Source organism: Drosophila rhopaloa, unplaced genomic scaffold (genome assembly GCF_018152115.1).
Source record: "Drosophila rhopaloa isolate 14029-0021.01 unplaced genomic scaffold, ASM1815211v1 contig_163, whole genome shotgun sequence".
In the NCBI taxonomy this organism is placed as follows: domain Eukaryota; kingdom Metazoa; phylum Arthropoda; class Insecta; order Diptera; family Drosophilidae; genus Drosophila; species Drosophila rhopaloa.
In genome coordinates this window covers 1,408,130-1,427,517 of record NW_025335043.1, presented here as the reverse complement: position 1 = coordinate 1,427,517, position 19,388 = coordinate 1,408,130, and the positions used below count along the sequence as shown (strand labels likewise).

At 41.5% G+C, this 19,388-nt stretch overlaps 2 protein-coding genes across 16 annotated transcripts in view; both read left to right on the top strand.

Annotated features, from left to right (window-relative positions):
• Positions 1 to 19,388, top strand: part of LOC108047327 — an 87,862-nt gene that overhangs the window by 40,436 nt on the left and 28,038 nt on the right. For all 15 annotated transcript variants that reach the window (XM_044458093.1, XM_044458092.1, XM_044458096.1 and 12 more), the window contains 5 exons: positions 255 to 386; positions 10,510 to 10,692; positions 12,392 to 12,592; positions 16,302 to 16,529; positions 18,455 to 18,641. In XM_044458093.1, coding sequence (XP_044314028.1) covers positions 255 to 386; positions 10,510 to 10,692; positions 12,392 to 12,592; positions 16,302 to 16,529; positions 18,455 to 18,641 — 931 coding nt within the window. The remainder of the gene's footprint in view (positions 1 to 254; positions 387 to 10,509; positions 10,693 to 12,391; positions 12,593 to 16,301; positions 16,530 to 18,454; positions 18,642 to 19,388) is intronic.
• On the top strand, positions 7,537 to 7,783 carry LOC108037481. Its single transcript, XM_017114053.1, is given in 3 exon segments — positions 7,537 to 7,642; positions 7,645 to 7,737; positions 7,740 to 7,783. Coding segments are annotated over 3 exon segments (243 nt in total).

Below are 19,388 nucleotides of genomic sequence, written 5' to 3'. Positions count from 1 at the left end.
TGGCACAACCCCCCCCCCTCCCCCACCCCCTTCGTCCTGTCGGGTTGCCAACTCTCGCCGTGGCCCAACGTGATTTGTCATTAAATTTGCATAACTGATAACCAGCGATGAGCGGGGATGAAATGGCTTTCGGATGGGGGACGAATTCGACGTTTGGCGCTGGGGAGGCACATCAAATTGCTTGCGGTGCATTTGGTCTGCAATTTGTTACAATGTTTCCTCTTTAACATCCACATCCGTTTTCCCATCCGCAGGTGGAGCTGGAAAACTGGGTAAACAGCATCCATAGCGCCTGTGCCGCCGCCTTTGCCAGACATCGCGGAAAAACGGGAACGCTGCACCTGCTCCAGGAGGAGATCTTCCGGCTGGAGAAGGCCATTGAGTCGGTGAGTAAATAACTTGGCCTTAAGTGCGGAATATGCATGTGCAGGCCGCAAAAACGCAAAATCCGAAAAACCCAAACACAATTCAATACTTACTCAATGTGGCCTTGCGAGCGTGCAAAAGTATTCGTTGCGGTTTCGTGCCAGGAGCACCTGGAGTATGCCAGGATATGCAAGGATTGCGGTTGCATTTCGCATTTCGTTGCAGACTCTGCGGCTTTGTTGGCTCGGGAAAATGTTGCTGCTCGAGAGTTAAGTCAATTTTGCCAAGTGGCTGCAATGCAAAATGAATGGCGCACAGCCATGTCAAAGGGATAAAGCTGCGTTTCGTCGCCGTAAGGCGGTCTAAGCCACACTGAATAGCATATGCAACAAATACCCCCATCAATTGGTATCGCTTACGAATGCATCATCGATCATACATACCATTTGTGCAAATAGCAAATAGGATTTGAGCCATTATGAATCGCACTGTACTGAATAGAGCACGGAATTGAATAGCAGATGAAAAGCGAATTAAATTAGGAAGCCCATCGAATGCGGATTAACTACATATCAGTGCAGTTATGTGTTATGCGTTTAAATTTTCGTAGAGCAGGAATATACATGTCCTTATGCCTGGCAAATGTTTTGAATTTTGATGAGCAATGCCAAGAAATTCATGTGACCCCTACATTTATGAGTCAGTTATCAAACCACTAAAGAAGATAGTTAAATCATGAATCAAACACATATTTGGCTTTAGTTTTAAATTTAAAGAAGCCAGAGGGAACTTAAATTTGAGACAGTAATTGACATTCTGAAAAACAAATAATATATTATTTTAGTTTAAATTCGCATTGCTTTTAAAGAAACTTACTTGCCGTATCAGAATCCAATCGACAGGTCCACAACTCTTTGGGAACTGCACTACCTGGACTCACTGACTAATGTAATCGACTAGAAAAACAAATTCCCACTGATATATCCTTTGCAGGACAACAATTTCTCAATATCGCGCTGTCAACTCAGAAGTCAACAGCACAACAGGCGTAGGAACACAACAATCGCATTTTCCGCCCGCATTTTCCGCATTCCCAACCAATTTCTCAGTCTCAGGCGATTCCCCAAAGATTTATGCCATTGTCGAGGCATCGAGTGCGGGGAAACTGCTTCTACTGGCAACTATTTATGTATTTGCTTTCAAATCAATTCCCCATCAATTTCGCGGCAAACAGCGTAAAATTCCTTGCACTGCAATTTATTTTCCTCTCCAGCGAAAACTTTTGTAAAAAAAAAAGGGGACGGGGAAGGGGAAGGGCGGTGGTGAAAGCGAATGAAAGTGAGGGAAATTTTTGCGCGGCGCAAATCGCAAGACAAAGCAAAAAGAGGAAAGATGGAAAAACGAATCGTAAAAGCAAACAGAATTGAACTCGAGATGAAACTACAAGAAATTGCACTTGGCCCACGATAAATGCTCTGGATAAACCAGGCAACTGGAAATCGAGGGAGATATGAAACCCATCCAGGCCCCGCCAAAGAGAGTAAACTTTATTTGTTTATTTATTTTCCATCATGTCATTTTCAGTTGCCTTTCTCTCTGGCCTTTTCCCCTCTGCCGCTGTTTTTCTTGTTGCTTGTTAGTTAGTTAGAAGGACTCCAAAAGACAATTATGTTGTCTGTCCTATCCTCAACAACTTGATTCATTCGTCTATGTCGCCAACATCGCTGCTGCTTTTCTGCCGTTGCCGCCTCAGCTGCTACAGTGTTTGCCGGAAAATTACAACTTCCGGTTATGGGAAATTCAGCAAAAAGAAAGTTTTGAAATTATTATAAGAAGTGACTCGTAGAAGTTTGCTTAGTGCAATAATTAATAACCAGCAAAAAACTTCAAGGATTTTCAAATAATTTCTGGAGAAAGAAACGTCTTTTATTTATTGCGCTAGTCAAACAAATTTAAAGACACATTAACTTTAAATATGTGCTACATTTTGTGACACATTAAAGTAAAATCAGAAATTTCCAAATAGCAAAAAATTAAACGGAGTATATTCAGTGCATTACATTTTTGTAAAGTTTCTTATTATATAGAATTTAGATCCGTAAAAGTAGAATAGACCTCAAATTTTAATAAAATTAAATAATGATAAAATTCGAAAAACTCAAGTAAATATTCTCACAAAAATTCTAAACAAATTATTTTATGTAACTATTATTTTCTGTGTGCTCCAGTTTCTGCGAGTATTCCCCGCCCCCCTCGATTTTTTCTTGGCGCCCTTTTTTAATTTAGTTTTTTTTCTCATTTGCTCTACAAAGTTGTAGTTTGATGTTATGACCAGAGCGAGAGGGCCTGCGTTTGCCGTGCTCCTTCATCCATCTTCCACTATCTGTCCCTTTGGATAAACCATAATTACTTCCTTGAACTGCTGCGTTTTTGCTCCGTTTCTCTGTCTCTCGGCCTGTTTGTGTTTACTTCGCTGGCCAAAAAAAGAAAAAATCTGGGCAAAAACAAAACCATTGAGCGGAAGTCCAAGATTGCCATAAGAGGGCTCTGGAACCTATTGCTTCCGCTTTTCCTCATTTCCCAGCCTCGCCGCCGAGTGGGTTTTCAGTTGGCCGAAAACAAACTAGTTGGATGAATATTAATTAAATGAGCTAAAGGAGTGGTCATAAATGCAGTTTGCATTTAGTATTTAGCATTACTGCGTTGATGCATTTGTTGTTAATTAATTTTCTAGAAAAATACCAGAAGGGTCGCAGGTTAACTGAAATAAAAAGATGATGCACTGGCAGTAAGGCAAAAACAGAAGAAAAAAAAAAAAGGTGTCACACCAACGCATCATTCTAGTTGCTCCTTTTGTGAGCGTGTGTGAGTGTTGGCGTGTGTACGGGTCACCACCTCCCGGCTTAACGTTTGGTGGTTACCACCCACCAACGCCCACCACCGCCCAACGCCCCCTTTCTGTGAAAAGAGCAACAGTGTTGTACTTTTTTTTTCTTCCACTTTTTGTTGTTGTCTTGCCTTCTACTTTTGTGTGACGCCTACGTTGCCAGTTTGTTGTTGTTTTTTATAGCTGTCACCTTTCGGAAATAATCATATATGTGTCAGCGGGGGTCGGCAAAGGGACGTAGGAGGGGGCGGTTTTGGCAGCACTTCGCTTCGTTTGCTTTAGCTTTTCTAGTTCCTCCACCTTTTTTTTTTGTTTTTGTATATGTGGGCATACTTCTCCTACAGCTGCTTCTTTTTCTAGCTATCTATTTTTCTTCTCGCATAAAGCACTCTCACACCCGCATACATAAGCATACAAACACACACACACACAGATACACAATGCAGGGCCGTAAAAAATAGTAGTAGCTGCCCAAGCGCGTTTGGTTTTTCGTACGCTCTGGTTTTTACGCTCTAATTACGACTCCTACGACACCAGCTCCCCCACCCCCCCTCCCCGTCCTCGCACCTGGTTACACCATAGACCCCCTTCCCCCTATTCCAGCCACCTGGTCATAGACCAATCCCCCCACCCCCCCACCATCGCACCTGATGTGCAATTGCCATGGCGACGCTGTCTAAACAAGGCTCACTTGCTGATCCCGCTACTGCTTTTTTACCTTCTCCCATGAATGCTTTCAATTTGCAATGGCTGCTGTCATTTCAACTCAATAGCAGTTCACTCCCGCCACGCCCCCTTTTGATGCCGCCTCCCCGCGGCAAGCCTTCCAATTCCACACCCCACTATTCCCCCCAGGCCAAAGCATTGGTTTTAAATTGTTGTTTGCTTTAACATTTTTTACACATTTTTATCCCCCAAAAAAAACTCTGGTTTCCCCCCAAACGTACGCATGTTTCAGCAGCTCCAAAACATATCTCACTTAATGAAAGGCCCAAAAAAATTATAAACCTATATTTATGATAGATATGAAATAATTCAAAAGTATGCCATTGTGTCACGTAGTTGCACACACAAGAGTTGTTCAAAGAGAACATTATTTTTAATGAATTAAAAATCTTTATAAGCCTTTCCGAAACATGAGCAACAAGTTTTTTTTAACAAATACCAATTGCAAATCTTAGGAGCTTCATATAGCTTATATTTACTTTGAAAGAACTGTAAACTTTATTTACTATTGTATTTAATTTAAACCTTCAAAATTGTAACAATGTGAACAAAAAGTTAAAAGTTTTTAAAATCTTTACCTTTAACCTCAGTAAAATTCGTTTTTTCCAGTGATGGCGGTTTTCCTTCGTTTAAACTCATTTTTCACACTGTTAGCCAGTTATTTTGCCCATTTTTTAAATACCATAACCGCAGTTTTTATTGCGGCCAAATGATTTTGTTGCGGCCGCCATCGATTTTAAATAATTTCACTAATTAAATGATGCAACAGTCGTGAATGCCAAGCTTAATGCAATTTCTGTGCAGCCGGGGTGGCAGTAAAAAATTTTTATTGCGCTTTATGAAAACATTTAGTAAATGAAAATTGTTTTTCTTGATTGCTGAGCCGGAAAGTGGGCAATCATTTCAGAAGTTCCGCCTGCATTGAGGATTTAAATTCCTCTTGGCAACATTACTTCACCAGTTACACGCACACTCGGTGGAAAGCCCCAAAGTGTGTAATTAATTTTATAATAATTAAAGTGAAACTCAACCGCAACTACATACATACATATATCTTTCACTTGGCTTTCTGCTGGCTAGCAACGCTTCTCATAGCCATAAACCGAAAATTTGTAAACCAAAATTATAATAAAATGCATATTTAGTTAATTTTAACTTACACCGAAAACTTTACTTAATTAGACCAACTTAAAGCCGCACAAAATGTGAAGAAACTTCGATGGGCAGCGGGGAAAAGGGGAAAACAATAAGTCCCCCTCTCCCCGCAACCCGCACATTTCTCACTCGTATTGTACACTTTTTTTTGGGGTTTTTTACTTTTCCTGCTCCGTTCTCTCTTCAATATTTTTTAATGAAACCATAAAGTTTATAATTACCATAAAATTTACTTGTTCGGTTCGTTTTTGTCCTGAGGTTTCTTCATGATGGGAAAAAAAAACTTTAGTTTGACCTGGCACACACACTCGTGCGCACTATACACACAGCGGTGGGCGTGTATGTGGGTGGGGCGTGGCATTTCATAAACTAATGCCAAAATGGTAAAAATTTATGGCAAGAAATATGAGAAACGAGTTGAACTCCAAAGTCCGGCACAAAAGGCACGGGCACACACATATATGTGGTGACCCCGGCGCAGCTTTGTTTTTGGCCAAACGTGCGAATATTTTTGCAACTTTTGGTCCAAAGTTGCACAGGAAATGGGTCTGGCATATGGTTGCCACCGGGCCAGGACATGAGGACATTAGGACAGCAGGAACCGGCCCTTAATCCCACGAACCTCACCCCCCTCGGTCCTCACTAACCCAGCGCAGAATGCGTTTGCTTTGGTTTTTGATTTGTTTTTGTTGGCCCAGGCTGGAGAGCGACGCCTCTGTTCGAACGAACGAACGACCGAACGAGTCGAGCCTGCTGCATGCAGATGCGAAAATATGCTTTATGTAGGCGCTGACACAGTGGGCGTGGCTGTGGTCATGGGCGGAAAATTCAATTCAATTGTCAACAGCATCCAACAGCCAGTAGGCAGTAGGTAGTAGCCAGGAGCGAGGAGCCAGTATCCAGTATCCAGTATCCAGTAGCCAGCTCATCCCCATCCTCTCCACTGCTCTGTGGCCACAGAGCCAGGCGCCAGTTTAGAGGTTTGAGCTTGGGGGTTTCGGGCTTAGCATCTTTCCCTGCTTTCGGGGCCCACCGTTCAACTGCAGCACTCACAACACGTTATATAATGTGGCATCATTTTGTGGTCAGCATTTATGCAGACCATATACAATTTTGCAGGCCTTTTGTTGACATGGGCCGGTGAAACCCCCTGTTTTGCGGTCTATGCACCCTCTTCTCTGACTTTTGACTGCAATGGAGCAGCCATTTAATGCACAAGCCATGTCAAAAGTCATCTGAGCAGCCCGCTCCTTTGAACAACTCAATATCCTTTTGCTCGTCCACATTAATTGATTCTTATCGAGTGGAGTGAAGTGGAGCCGAGTGGAGTGGAGCGGAGTGGAGTGGGCAAGGACAGGGGCCATTAGCAGGGGCAAACAAAATAAACTGATACCGGGTCACGAGTCCTTTGGCTGACTGCCGGCGCATGATTATTATTTTAGTCATTGTTTTGCCGTTATTGTTGTCCTGGCAGTTTTGCCATTTCAAGCATCTTTGGCTTGTCATGCGAGCAACGTTGAGCGCTGACAACCGGGGACACAACAATGGTAAAATGTATTTTTTAATTGTACTCCCGAGTAAAAACATATATCAACCAAAACACAGCAGCTACAGGAGCAAAACAAAAACAAAACAAGAACCATGAACTCTACAGACTCTCGACTCTCAAGCGGAAATGGCAGACCAGCGACAACAACAAAACCAGCAATAATAATAACAAGTACATCTAGCAATGGCAATGGCAGCTCCCGACCAGAATCAGATTCAGATGCCACACTGGGGAAAATTAGGGCCTTATTTTTGGTTTTTTACATCTCTAAAATATAAATACGTTAACTTAAAATAAAACATTCTCCAATAGAAAATTTACAATTTCAAAGACCAGATAGGAAGTTATTTTTATAATTTTCTAAGTATTTAAACTTTAAACCTGGAAAACTTAAGAAATAATACTTGACATCTTTATAATATTAACATCAAATGTTACTTAGTAGATGTTCTGTGAAAGTTTTTTTTGTGATATAAAACAACCTTCAATTATTTTTGATTGATGGAAACAAAAATATCACTCACATTCAAGTATAAATAAACAACCTTCTGTGAAAATAACTCTTACAATATTTCCATAAAATTCATCTTTTTGTCAGAATTATTGAAAAAATAATTATATTATAATTATTCCCCCTGAGCAATCAAAACAAGAATAATGAGGAAAATAAATATATGTAACCCAAATCAATCATATCAATCGGATGAATGTCATTTGCATTATTTGGCAAAGCCCCTTGTTATTTTCAAACCAAGATAGAAAAACACTTTTTCTCCCTGTGCGGCTGCCTTGCAAATGTGAGCTGTGGGACGGAGGCATTATCAGGGGCAGAGGCAGCCTCAAGTGGCGCTTAATGAAAGCGCAACAGACAACGGGAGGACCGCAGGAACACGACCACAGGACAAGTGAGCGGGACAGGACAGGATCTGGGGGACAGGGCGGACGGACAAATACAGAAACACAGTCGAGGCAGGACAACTAAATACGCGAACCGCAAAAACTCATCGTCAAGGAGCGACAGAAACGGCCTGGGAAATGGGGAAATGGTAAGGGGAAGGGGAATCCAACTATGCAGCAATAATAAAATTCACGGGAACTGAGATGAAAGCAGCAAGTGCAGTCCGGAGGACCTCAACCCAATGCCGTCCCCAGATCCGAAGACCGGAAAGGAGCCGCTCGAACTGTGGCTGGGGCTGTCACTTAGCGCGTGACATGTGTCAAAACAAGCGGCAACCGCAGCGAGACCGTGACCAGAGCTTCAGAGCCTCAGAGCCCCCTCCACAAGTGCATCCCGTGTCCTGGGAGTGCTGTTAATATCCACCCACCCACAGGAGTAGTGAAATGGTCTTGGGTGGGAGTAAGCCTCAAAATCGGTGACGGGGCACTCAGACTGCTGCGTTGCCGAGGCGGATGAAGCCTAGCCCAAAAGGAGATTGACTTTAAATTTAGATCGCAAGACCACAGCAAAACCAAGGCCCGTTTTCTTGTCTTAATGGTGGGCTTAAAGATGTTTTTTTTTGCTGCAAAATTCCATACATTTTCTCAATGGAAAACCCGCTTTTAACTTATCCGGACGCTGAGCAAACGTCTTTTAGTTTTTAAGCCTCAAGTTTAAAAGAAGACTTCATAATGCAAAAGATTATCTTCAAAAATAAGCACCTCAATTTAAAGAAAATTCCTTAAAAGGAAACCATTTGTATACCTTAGATTAAAATCAAGCTGTGTATATCTGCACCCCTGTAAATTTTTAAATGAACACTGTTTTGTTACATAGAAAGGTAGAAAAGATGAAGTGTATACTCTCAATGCAGGTAATATTAAAATACTAATTAACAATGTCAGGGCTTCAACAAATACAGGTTTCTAGGATATCTATCAACGTTAAACCATATATTGTAACTAAATTAAAACAAACAGAAAATCAATTCCTCTTCGCAAAATTGTACTCTAAACAAAAGAAACACAAGCGACTAACGTGTAAAAATGGGTTCGTTAGTTATTCATTTATTCAGTGCGCTTTTAAAGCTGCAGTTTCCCAAGTGGAGCAGATAGCGTTCCTTGTTTGTCAAATATTTCCATTGCATGTGCAGCAAACATTGCTCTCTCGAATTGGACACCCAGTGGAGTTCAAACACCCTGGAGCGTTTCGCAGTTCAAGGATCGCTGGTGGGGAGTTATCGTTTGCGTGATTTACACTCCCAATTGCATGGCAATTACAAGTCCATTAACATTGCCATTAACCCTTGGAGGGCCTCCTCCAAGCGAGCAGGGAAGTGCAGCACAATGGATACAATGGCCAGGGCGATTAATGGTCAAGCAGGCAAGAGCTATTTATGGGCCAGGAAGAAACCATATTACTTTGACAAGGACAAACTGTTGCCTGCCTCTGGAAATCTTCCACACCCTCCCTCCCTTCCTCACACACTCAGTTTTGTATTGTAAATAATCACAAAACTTTCCCCGCCCCCGAGATAGTGTCTCCTCGTGAGCCATCCTGCCTCCTTCCGGTTTGTGTTTGTCAAATAAGCAGCTTTCCTCAAGTGCCAAGTGTCATTGACAGCAGGCCAGGGAACTCCGTTCGAAGGAGGGGCTCCACTCCCCCAGAACATCCTTCTGCGGAAGTGTGTGTGCGGTCGCATTGCAGAATGGGATTTTGGTTTATTAATTAACCAACTTTATGCCTGCCGAACGGAGCACGACCAAAATGGCTTAGACCTCAACTAGGAATTATTGTCATCTTTAGTGGGATTGAATTAAGTGAGGTTGCCACACACACATATCGATTGCCGACTTGATGCCACCGCAGCGCACACATTGTCATATGGAGAATACGTATGCGAAATGTGCAAATAAAATGCATAAAACTTTGATTTATTTCCACGTAAAACAAACATTGAAAAGGCTCAACGTCGCCCAGTTCAAATACACAGATTGGGGAGTCGAACGTAATCCCAGGTAGGACCTCCACCCCTCACCCCACAGCCCCAACTCCCTTCCATACCAACCATTTCGTCCTTCTGCCCCCGCTGCCTGTTTATGTGTACACATTCATTAAAATGTCGAACATCGAAAGTGCCTATTCAGGTTGTTGCCACGCCCACGGCACACACACAGTTGCAATGGCAAACCTGCAACAGCAACTGCAACTGCATCTGTATCTGCATCTGCATCTGCAAATAATTGTCAGCTTACTGACTCGCATTCAATGCAGCAGTCAAAATGCAGCAACAACGGCAGCAACCAAAATGAAACAATCACGTGCTCCACGAGATCTATGCAAGCGTGCTATAAATGCACGTGAAAGTGGGATCCAAAGTGGGATTTCAAATGCTGGATTCAGGTTCTGGTCCACCAAAAATGGGAGGAGGCAGCTGCGGCGGAAGTCAAACGGTATTTGTAATGAAAACAGGGGCATGTATATGCAGCGCCCGTTCGCTCCCCATCAGAAAAGGGATTTCTTTTTTTTTTTGGTGCATTGCCAACGCACTTCAGTATCAGGGACAGGAGGCCAGAGCAGCCGAGAGATATTTGAATTGGACCGGGGAACAAATGGGGGAAAATGGAGGGAAAGTTGAAAAATTTTAGCTGCACATGACGCGTGATTTATGTATTTTCGTCAAATGGCAGCCACCGCAGCAGCAGCAGTGGGACAAAGCTGCCATGAAATGCTAATGATGCCATGCCTCGGATGCTTTCATAACCCACCAAACGAGTGTCGCAGTGCTCACGAACACAACCGAACACACATTCTTGTGTAACACACATTTATATGCATATGCTTTCGCACTAACCCGGTTTCTCGTTCCTCTCCCCTCTCCTTTCACAGGATCACAAGCTGAAGCACATGGCCGAGCTGCAGCAATCAGTTGTCACCGATCAGGAGACGCGTCATCAGATCCAGACGCAGATACTGCAGTGGGAGGAGAACCTGGAGCGGCTCCACTGCGAGCAGTTCCGGCTGCGGTGCTACATGGCCTCGCTGCAAAGTGGCGAGCTGCCCAATCCGAAGGTGAGTTATGGCCAAAAGGACAGTTCACAACCCACAGCCCCAGTGGCCCCAAACACGACCTGTCAGAGAGATAAGTCAAATGCAATTAATGGCGGAAGCACTGCCTGCTGGCGGCTTTATAATTCATCCAGAACGAGCACAGTTGTTAGGTCAAAAAGTATTGCCTACATTTGGGGGCTGTTGAAGGGCATACGATGCGTTGGGCGCCAAGTATAGAAAAGTGTTGAGGACAATTAAATTATTTTAAATCCTTTTAAAAAATCATAAAACATTCGCTTAGTGCTTGTATTTTATAAAGCTAATTTAAACACAATTAATTACATTATCATTTATGTAGACAACTACAATAAATAACATTTGACTAGCGATTTACAAAAATTTGAGTCTTCTAGAATAAATTAAAACAGTTCATACTTAAATTGTTTTAGGCAAAGCAATAATTACTCAAAATTTTAATAGCTCTTAATACTTGTGCAATTACATTACTGTAATGTCATTTTGTTCAATATTTGTATTCAATGGAGCCAACCAAACAAATGTAAATATTTTATTTTGCCAACCACAATAAATAATATTTGTCTGTTATTAAGTTTGGGGTTTAAGAGTCAGTCCAGACATAAATTATTAGTTTAAACTACTCGTACTTAGTGACAAAGCTTTAATATATTGAATATGAAAAAGTCCTTTAAGCTTTTAATACTTTTCAAATTAATCAAATTAAAATGTTGGCAAAATACTCTTTGAATTAAACAAATTTATAATATTAGATACCTAATAATTGGCTTTCATGCTTTGCGATTTTAATTTAGTGCAAATCCCTACTACTTGTGGGGACCTAGGCAAATTGGAAATTATTCAGCAAATCTAATACAAAACAGCCTTGATGAACTACTCTTTAATCACTGCTCAATGCCAGAACAATACCCCCAAAGCCACCACAAGGCTTAAGTTTTCCACGCTTCACAGAAACATCAAAAGCAGATTCACAACCTGGTCGAGAGCTTAAGACTGGCACAATGGCATTGGCCCAAATCCCTCTAACAACAACATCGCCCGAAACCCGTTTACAATTCCGTTTAAAACCCTTTACGGGTTCGAGTTGTCTATAATTACCTCTACCTATTTGCACAATGGCCGAGGCAGAGTTTATACAATGATGGTACGCTCTCGGAAAATCAAAACCCAAACATGCACAATTAATCTCCATAACAAAAGTTTAAGTATCTTAAATGGGCTTTAAGGCAACCTTCGCCCGCGCCAACTGTAGGCAACCTTAGAAGGATTTGCGAGCGCCGACTGACTGACTCAAAAGGGTTGAAAGTTGATTGCGCTTTTAATGGCAAGCCGGACGGGGTTGGTAAAAGGGGGTTCGAGGGTTCCAGGGGCGGTAAGTGCAGTTGTGTGCCCTGAAAAGCAACATTATTTATTATTAATAACCACAAAATGCAAACAACTTCAGCACCTGTGAAGAGAACAACTTCAGGCGACTGCAGAATGCCAAAGGCTTATTTGCATAGGTGTACGAGTAAGGGTGCTCTGCCTGCTATTTAATGCTCTCTGAAAGGATCGTAAATATAACAAAATTAGTTGGGGACCCGGGCACCGGGGAGTAGGGAGTGGGTAGTGGGGCTTTGGCCCCAAAAATAACTTGTATTCACATTTAATTTGAAACTTTTCGCATTCGTCATTTATTCAACAGTCGCTGCTGACTCACGTGTCGCGTCCCACGAAGAACACGCTGAACAAGCTGGGCGTGTTCACGGTCTCCTCGTTCCACGCCTTCATCTGCGCCCGCTCGCCCTCGCTGCTCAACAACCTGCTCGCCGGACGCGGGGCCACCAAGCGCCGACCGCCGATGCTGTCGCGGTCCAACAGCGGCTCCAGTCGTCGCTCCATGCAGGTGAGTTTGCTCCCACAATTACTAAAAGTACACTGAAGAAAAACTAAACTACAAAGCTGGGAAATTTGCCATATTTATGCTTTCTAAAAGGAAACATTTTTGAAATTTTTAAAGAGGGTACATGGTTTTTAGAAACTATTTTTATATTTTTAAAAAATACATCAAATGACATTTTTCGTCAGAATTTTTAGAATATTGTAGATAGGATAAACGAAGGAAAATATAAATATGAAATGTGAAGCTTTACAAATGCAGCTCACTTTTTGACTTAATAAATATATATAATAAAAATTAAAAAAAAAAAAAAAAAATAACATCTTAAATTTGTGTAACAAATTTGAAAATATATATTAACATTTATACCGATTTTTAACAACATTATCTTAATATAGAAAAAGTTTCTTGAATTTGAAATATACTAAATGTGGATGGCGAATTTCTCATAATGTTGGGTTAATTTTTGGCGAGTGTGTATATAAACATTTATGTGCGTTCTGGTTGTCCCCGCATCAATGTGAGCATTTATGTGCGACCACGGGGCGTATGGGTAATAAAATTATTTCAATTTTAAACGCATTTACGGCGCAGCTCGTGACTGTTTGTGTGTTTATGGCTCGCTCGCTCTGTTAATGTGCGTGCGTGTGCGTGTGTATGTGTGTCTGAGTAATTGAATTTTTATTTAAGGCAACGGAAACGGCATTAAAAGCTAAATTGAGCGCTAATGCTTAAATGGATGGCCACCAAAAAATATGTCCACCGGCCACGCCCCTGCCCATTATACTTTGCTGTTTTTGTGTATTTTAGCTTTTATAATTTGCATTTAATGGCCATCAAAAATTACAAAAAAGAATAATGAAATTTATGAAGGCTACCACCCGGTCTCTCCCCCTTGCTGATGCCAAAAGAAAAGCCCCGGCAAGGAGAAAAAATAGCCAAGTTGACTTGGCAAAAGAAAATATTTGCATATTTTAAGTGAATAATGCAGGAGTCCATTTCAAATGGTGATCAGATGCCGCCCCTTCCCTCCTAATGACCTCAACACAATCAAATCTAAATCAACTCGAGAAGTGGTCCGCAGAATAAAGAGAAGTTTAACTTCCAGCAAATAGCTTGAGGCTTATACTATATATAGCAACATCATTGCGGACAGTCGATTAGCAAGACTCACTTGTGCTGTTTGTTAAGCTTCAATTAGTATAACCAATTTGTGCATATCTCGTGCTTGTAATGAAATTCATTTCATAAATTCAATTTATTTCGATTATTGACAAAATAATCTTGTGCACAACTCGGATTTCATGGGGCTCACTCTCGGCTTCGCTCTGACCGTCGCACACTACATTTCCAATTAAATTTGCCAACGCTGCACAATTGCCCCCATCCCGATACACCTTCTATCAGCAGTCACGCTGCCATTCGGTGCAAAAAAAAAATGCATTTCGCATTCGTATTGCCATGGAAAAACAAATGAAATGAAATACATAAATGGGAGACCCAGTGCTATTGCGTTGTAAATGCGCTGCAAATTCAATGAATTTGAAAAATGTGCATTTGATTTGGTTCATATATTTTCGCCCAGCCAATTCCCCTGCCCCCCGAGTTTTTCTCACTCTGTCGTTTTCGATCCGTGTGTAACTGCATTTTACTTGGTCATTTTTCCAACATGCCAACTGCAATGCAGCAGAAATTGCAACTGCAATTCAGAAATGGCAAATAAAATTAAAGCTTTCCAAAGCAAATTATCATCGCCAGTTGGCAGTCGCCAGTTATCGGGCAACCGAAATAACCATCTCGCAAAAGTTGAAATACCCTGGCTAAAATTTAATTAAGCTGTCCATCGACAATGGCAGAAAGCTTAAATATTCCTGGCCTTAAGGGGACTCAGTCAGGAACAATCAAAAGTTAATTAGTCAGGAGAGTTAAGTGTGCGAGAGGCGTTCGTGCTGAATTAATCGTCTTTCAGGGCTCCATCTCCGATACTGTGCAAAAGTGGGACAATTGGCACTCGAAATCAGGAACAGATAGATTAACATTTTCCCATGTTAACAATTGAAATCAAAAATTGTGTTTTAAGCAGTCAATTTACCAGCATAGCCTGTTTTGACAAATTAAATCAACGGCTATCATAAAAGCTTAAATCCCAATCCAACTCTTTTGTTTCAATTGCATTTTAGTATACAATGATATTTATTTGTCGGACGCTCACAATAAAATTAAAAATTAAAAGCTGCTGTTAAAAATGGCATTTACAATAATCGAGTATTGGATTCGAATGGCATTTTAATTTTGTACCAATGCAGAAAGTGACATTATATTTATGATTGGAAAATCCATTATCAAAAATATTAAATTTCGGAATTTCCTTTTTGCACAAGCAACCGATTCAAAACTATTTAAGTGTTTAAGGTATTCTGCTATTTTTAGATCGTAGCAATAGTTTGTAGCTTTAAAGGCACATATTTTTCCATGAATGTGTTTGGGATATGTTCAGGCATAATGATCTCGTAATCGATATGCAAAATTGTTATGCAATGCAAATGCAAACGGAGGTTCCGTCAGTTCTCGTAGCTGGATTCAAGTGAGGAACAGCCTTTGCCGACTGCCAAACTAATTCAATTGTCCTGCGTGTGTGGGTGTATTACCTGGCCAGGACCAGCTGCAGTGGAAAACTGCTGCTGCCAACTTGAACGAACCCATTGCCAATGGCTGCCAATACAAATGCAATTTCCAGCAGTCGACAACTGGCAGCTGGGCCACCTGATTCGTTTACAGTTGCAGTTGGGAAGGAGTACAAGTACCTGCAGGACGAAAAGGGCGAGCAGCAGCAGCAGCAGCAGGAAGCCTCATCACGGAGTTAACATTGGACGAGGATGACGTTGTGGAAACGGCTAAGCATTTTAACTGAGTTTTCTTCAAACTCAACTCAGTGCGGCAGCAGATCCTGCTGCAGGACCGGATCCGCGACTGCTCCTGCTGCTGCACAGCGAGAAAATAAGCTGTCCAATTTCATGAAGCTACTTCCGATTGAATATTTGTTAATAACAAGAGAAGCAATTCGAATTTTTTGATTTTTTTAAGTTTCTTTGAACTTAGTTTAGTTTTATCTTATTCTAGAGTGACGAAATTTAACTTTTTGTTTTGAATACTTTATTGTTCTTAAAATAAAAGAATTGGCTTTCATTGAAATCTTATTGCTCTTGACGAAAAATTAAAATATATTCTTTTATCTATTAACCTTTTACATTTTTGTAAGATTTTTTAATTGGTCTTGGCTTAAGATTTTTTCAAGGATGCCAATAATTTATTCATGGCCACTAAGCCTCAAACCTTTTGACTTTTCACACTATTTAGAGTCTATTTCGGGGGCAATTATCTTGATTTTATTCGTTTTTTTTTCGGTGTGGTTTCCACCGATGGCTGAGCTGCTGCTGGCGACATTTTTCATTACATTTCAGGGGGTCGAGGGGCCACGGCTGGGGTGCAAATGTGGGTGTTTGCTATTTTTCAATTTTCACTTCCGTGTGGGCTTATTCGAGAAAGTGCATGGGTGTTGGTTGTGTGGGATGTTGTGTGTGGGCTGTGGGTTATGTATCTGTATCTTTAACTGTGTATGTGGGCCTCGCAAATGTCTGTGCCTGACTGCTTAATGACATTGTACGTGTGTGTCCGTGTGTCTGTTTATCCAATCGAATTTTCTGCCTTTTTCCAGATGAATTCACGTGACGAACCGGAAAAAACTTTCAAAGTTGCAATGCCCGACAATGCTTACTCGACAGTTTATCTACGTGATGCCATGTCTGTGGAGGAATTCCTCGCCAGCGCCTGCGCCCGTCGCAACCTCAATCCCATGGAGCACTTTGTGCGCGTCAAGAAGCGACGTGACATGGAGGATCACAATTACTTTGTGCCGCATCGCAACGATCTGATTGAAAATTATGTAAGTGCATAATCAAAGCCAGTATGTATGTGGCATATTCCTCCTTCCCGCTGGCCAAATTCCATGAAAGTTCGGAATGAGAGTGTTCCGCCAACTACAAGTTCAATTCAACTTATCGAATTTAACTTGGAAATTGCATGTGGAGCTGTGCAAATGGAATTTGGAAACCTCGGGGTGGAATATCCAAAGGGATGGGTAAAATATGCCTCTGATTTACTTTAAATTGAAAGGGACTGCACAGAAATACCTGGAAAAGCTTTAATTGTGCTGCAATAAATTATTCCCATTTAAATTATTAAATTCGTATTTATTATGCATTGTCAAGCGTGAAGTGAGTTCTTAGGAATTTTAAGGAATCCCAATAATGTAATACATACTCAAGGAAAATGTCTTTTAAATTGGTATGCCATTTCACTTGTCATATTTACACATTCTTAAAGCTTAAAGATTTTTTGGCTCACCCTGAGCTTGGCAAAATGTACTTGTCAGAAATGTGAGATATTTAATTCAATTTAAGGCAAAATAGAGTTACTCTGTTTTAAAAGCTATCAGGTTTAATGGACTCAGATACATTTTAAGCCCCTTATCCATCGGCTTTCAGTTTTAATGCACTGCTTAGGTTTCACTAACAAAAGAATAAGTTTTTATAAAGTACCCTTGTTATTTTTCACACCAACACTAGTAACGGGAAAAATATTCTGATGTTACATTCCCCTTTATAAAATCGTCTGGAGCTTGGCTTGCAACAAAATACCGAATTCCACAATTAGCTCATCTCCACACCCGCACTGCCGATTACTCTTCGATTTCCAAAAACATAATGCCATAAATTATGAACTTTCCCGTTGGCCATTTCCCTTTTCCCCTTCAGTTGGCACACGATTAGTCTAGGTGAGACTTCAGCCAGCTGCCAAGTTAGCCGCTAGCAGAAAACTTTCTGACCTCCGGCACCCGAGCCCCCAACAATCCGAACTCCGACCTCAACAACAAGCTAGTAAATATTGGCCAGGCCAGGCCAGGCCAATTGGCAAATGGCAAAAATGTGCAACTGCAACTGCAAATGGAGTCGGAATGGGAATGTGAGTGGTGGCGGTGGGAGGTTCAGTGGGCCTGATATAAAGTTTCTATCGCCGGTGGCAGTTCAATAAATTTCGACAACAACTTGAGCAACTCCCAGTAACTCCTCTCAATCAATGGTTGCCCCTGCCCTGCCCCCCATGATTGCTTGCGTAACTCGGCTAATTTGGCACTTAACTCGCGCACTCAAACTCACTTTCCATCGAACTGGCGTTTCACATGGGCAGAATTTACTGCCGAAATTGCTCATAACTTTTGTTATTTTCTACATCATTTTTGCAGCTCACCTACAAGTTATCAGAAATATCAAAATTATATATTTTTAACTTCTTAAAACTATACCTTTAATTAAGAAGTTTATCAAGATAATAATATTACACAATTTGATTTAAAAACAAAATAAATAAGATATTTGCATTACCAGTACAAAATATTTAATTAAAGATTTTATACAAATAATGGTGTAATAATTCAAAGCAGATTTTTTTTTAAGCACTACTGTGATTTTCATTTACCAACGTCACAAATAAAACTAATTTTAATCTTGTTTATTGAAAGCCAAAATCACAGTAAAAATTTTAAAAGTTGAAGTCAGTTTCTTGTTAAATGCCACTTTGTTTTTTGTGATAGCAATTCCAGCAATGGTATTTTCCATGGCAATAAAGTGCAATGATAACAGATATATCAAAAACTTACTCAATGGTAATAAAGAATTTAAAAGATGTGACATTAGAGTCTAGAAAATTGCCAATGGAGACAGTCTTAGTAAAGTGAAGTTGTACTATTAATTAAAGCCTGAGACCTCAATCTAGATAACAAAACTAATTCTGTAATTCCCCACTCCACAGCTACATAATCACGAGTTCGTGGAGGTCTGCATGAAGATCCTGTACCAGGTGGAGCTGCAGCGCACCACCCTCGAGCAGATGTGGGGCTTCTCCGTGGAGGCGGAGCTGATCGAGAATGCCGAGCGCCAGGACGAGCTCTGCTGCTACGTGAGTCGCGTGGAGGACAAGAGTGTGGCCATGCACAATGGTGAGTACAAAGGACGATTTCGCCTTTGAGTCCATCCAGCAGACGGGACGGGACAGGACATGACAGGACGAAAATGGGTTTTGACACAAATCGCATTCAGGCGATGAAATCGTGCATTTAATTTATGCCATTGAGGTGACGCAGCGGAACGCAAGGAAATGAAATAGAGTCTTTGTCTTCGGATCCCCAAGGAGACTCCACTTCCAATTCCACTTTACTTTATTCACCCGGCGCCCCGAGCGAAACAATGTGGCCCAATGTTTCCCGAGAAAATTATAAAGTGCCCAGGTAGCTCTCCCAACCCCCCTCCCCCCTCGCTTTTCCGCCTGCTCTTTTCTGTAGTTGTATGCTGCTTTTATATTTAAATGCTTTTCACTTTTATGTCAAAAAAAAGTGGAGAGCACAAGACGAAACTTGAGCAAACTCACTTTGGTCTACAAGGGAGACCGAGTCGAGTCAAGTGGAGTTTGAGCCCGAATGGAGGAGGATGAGGCGGATGTGGGGCAGGAGGAGCGGGAGGAGCGGGAGGAGCTCCTCGGGGCGTGCAATGCGAAAAGTCAACTGTCAGCGCTTGTTCGCCCTGGATAATGGGTGGTTTTGCAGGTGGGCGCCACGACGATGACGATGACGATGATGGTGATGAGCAGCGCACTCGAAATGTTTGCCAGGTGTGGGCGCCGGTTTACTTCGGCTGCGGCGATGGCGGCTTCCAGGTCCTTAAAGGGGCTTTCCTCGAGAGTGAGCCGT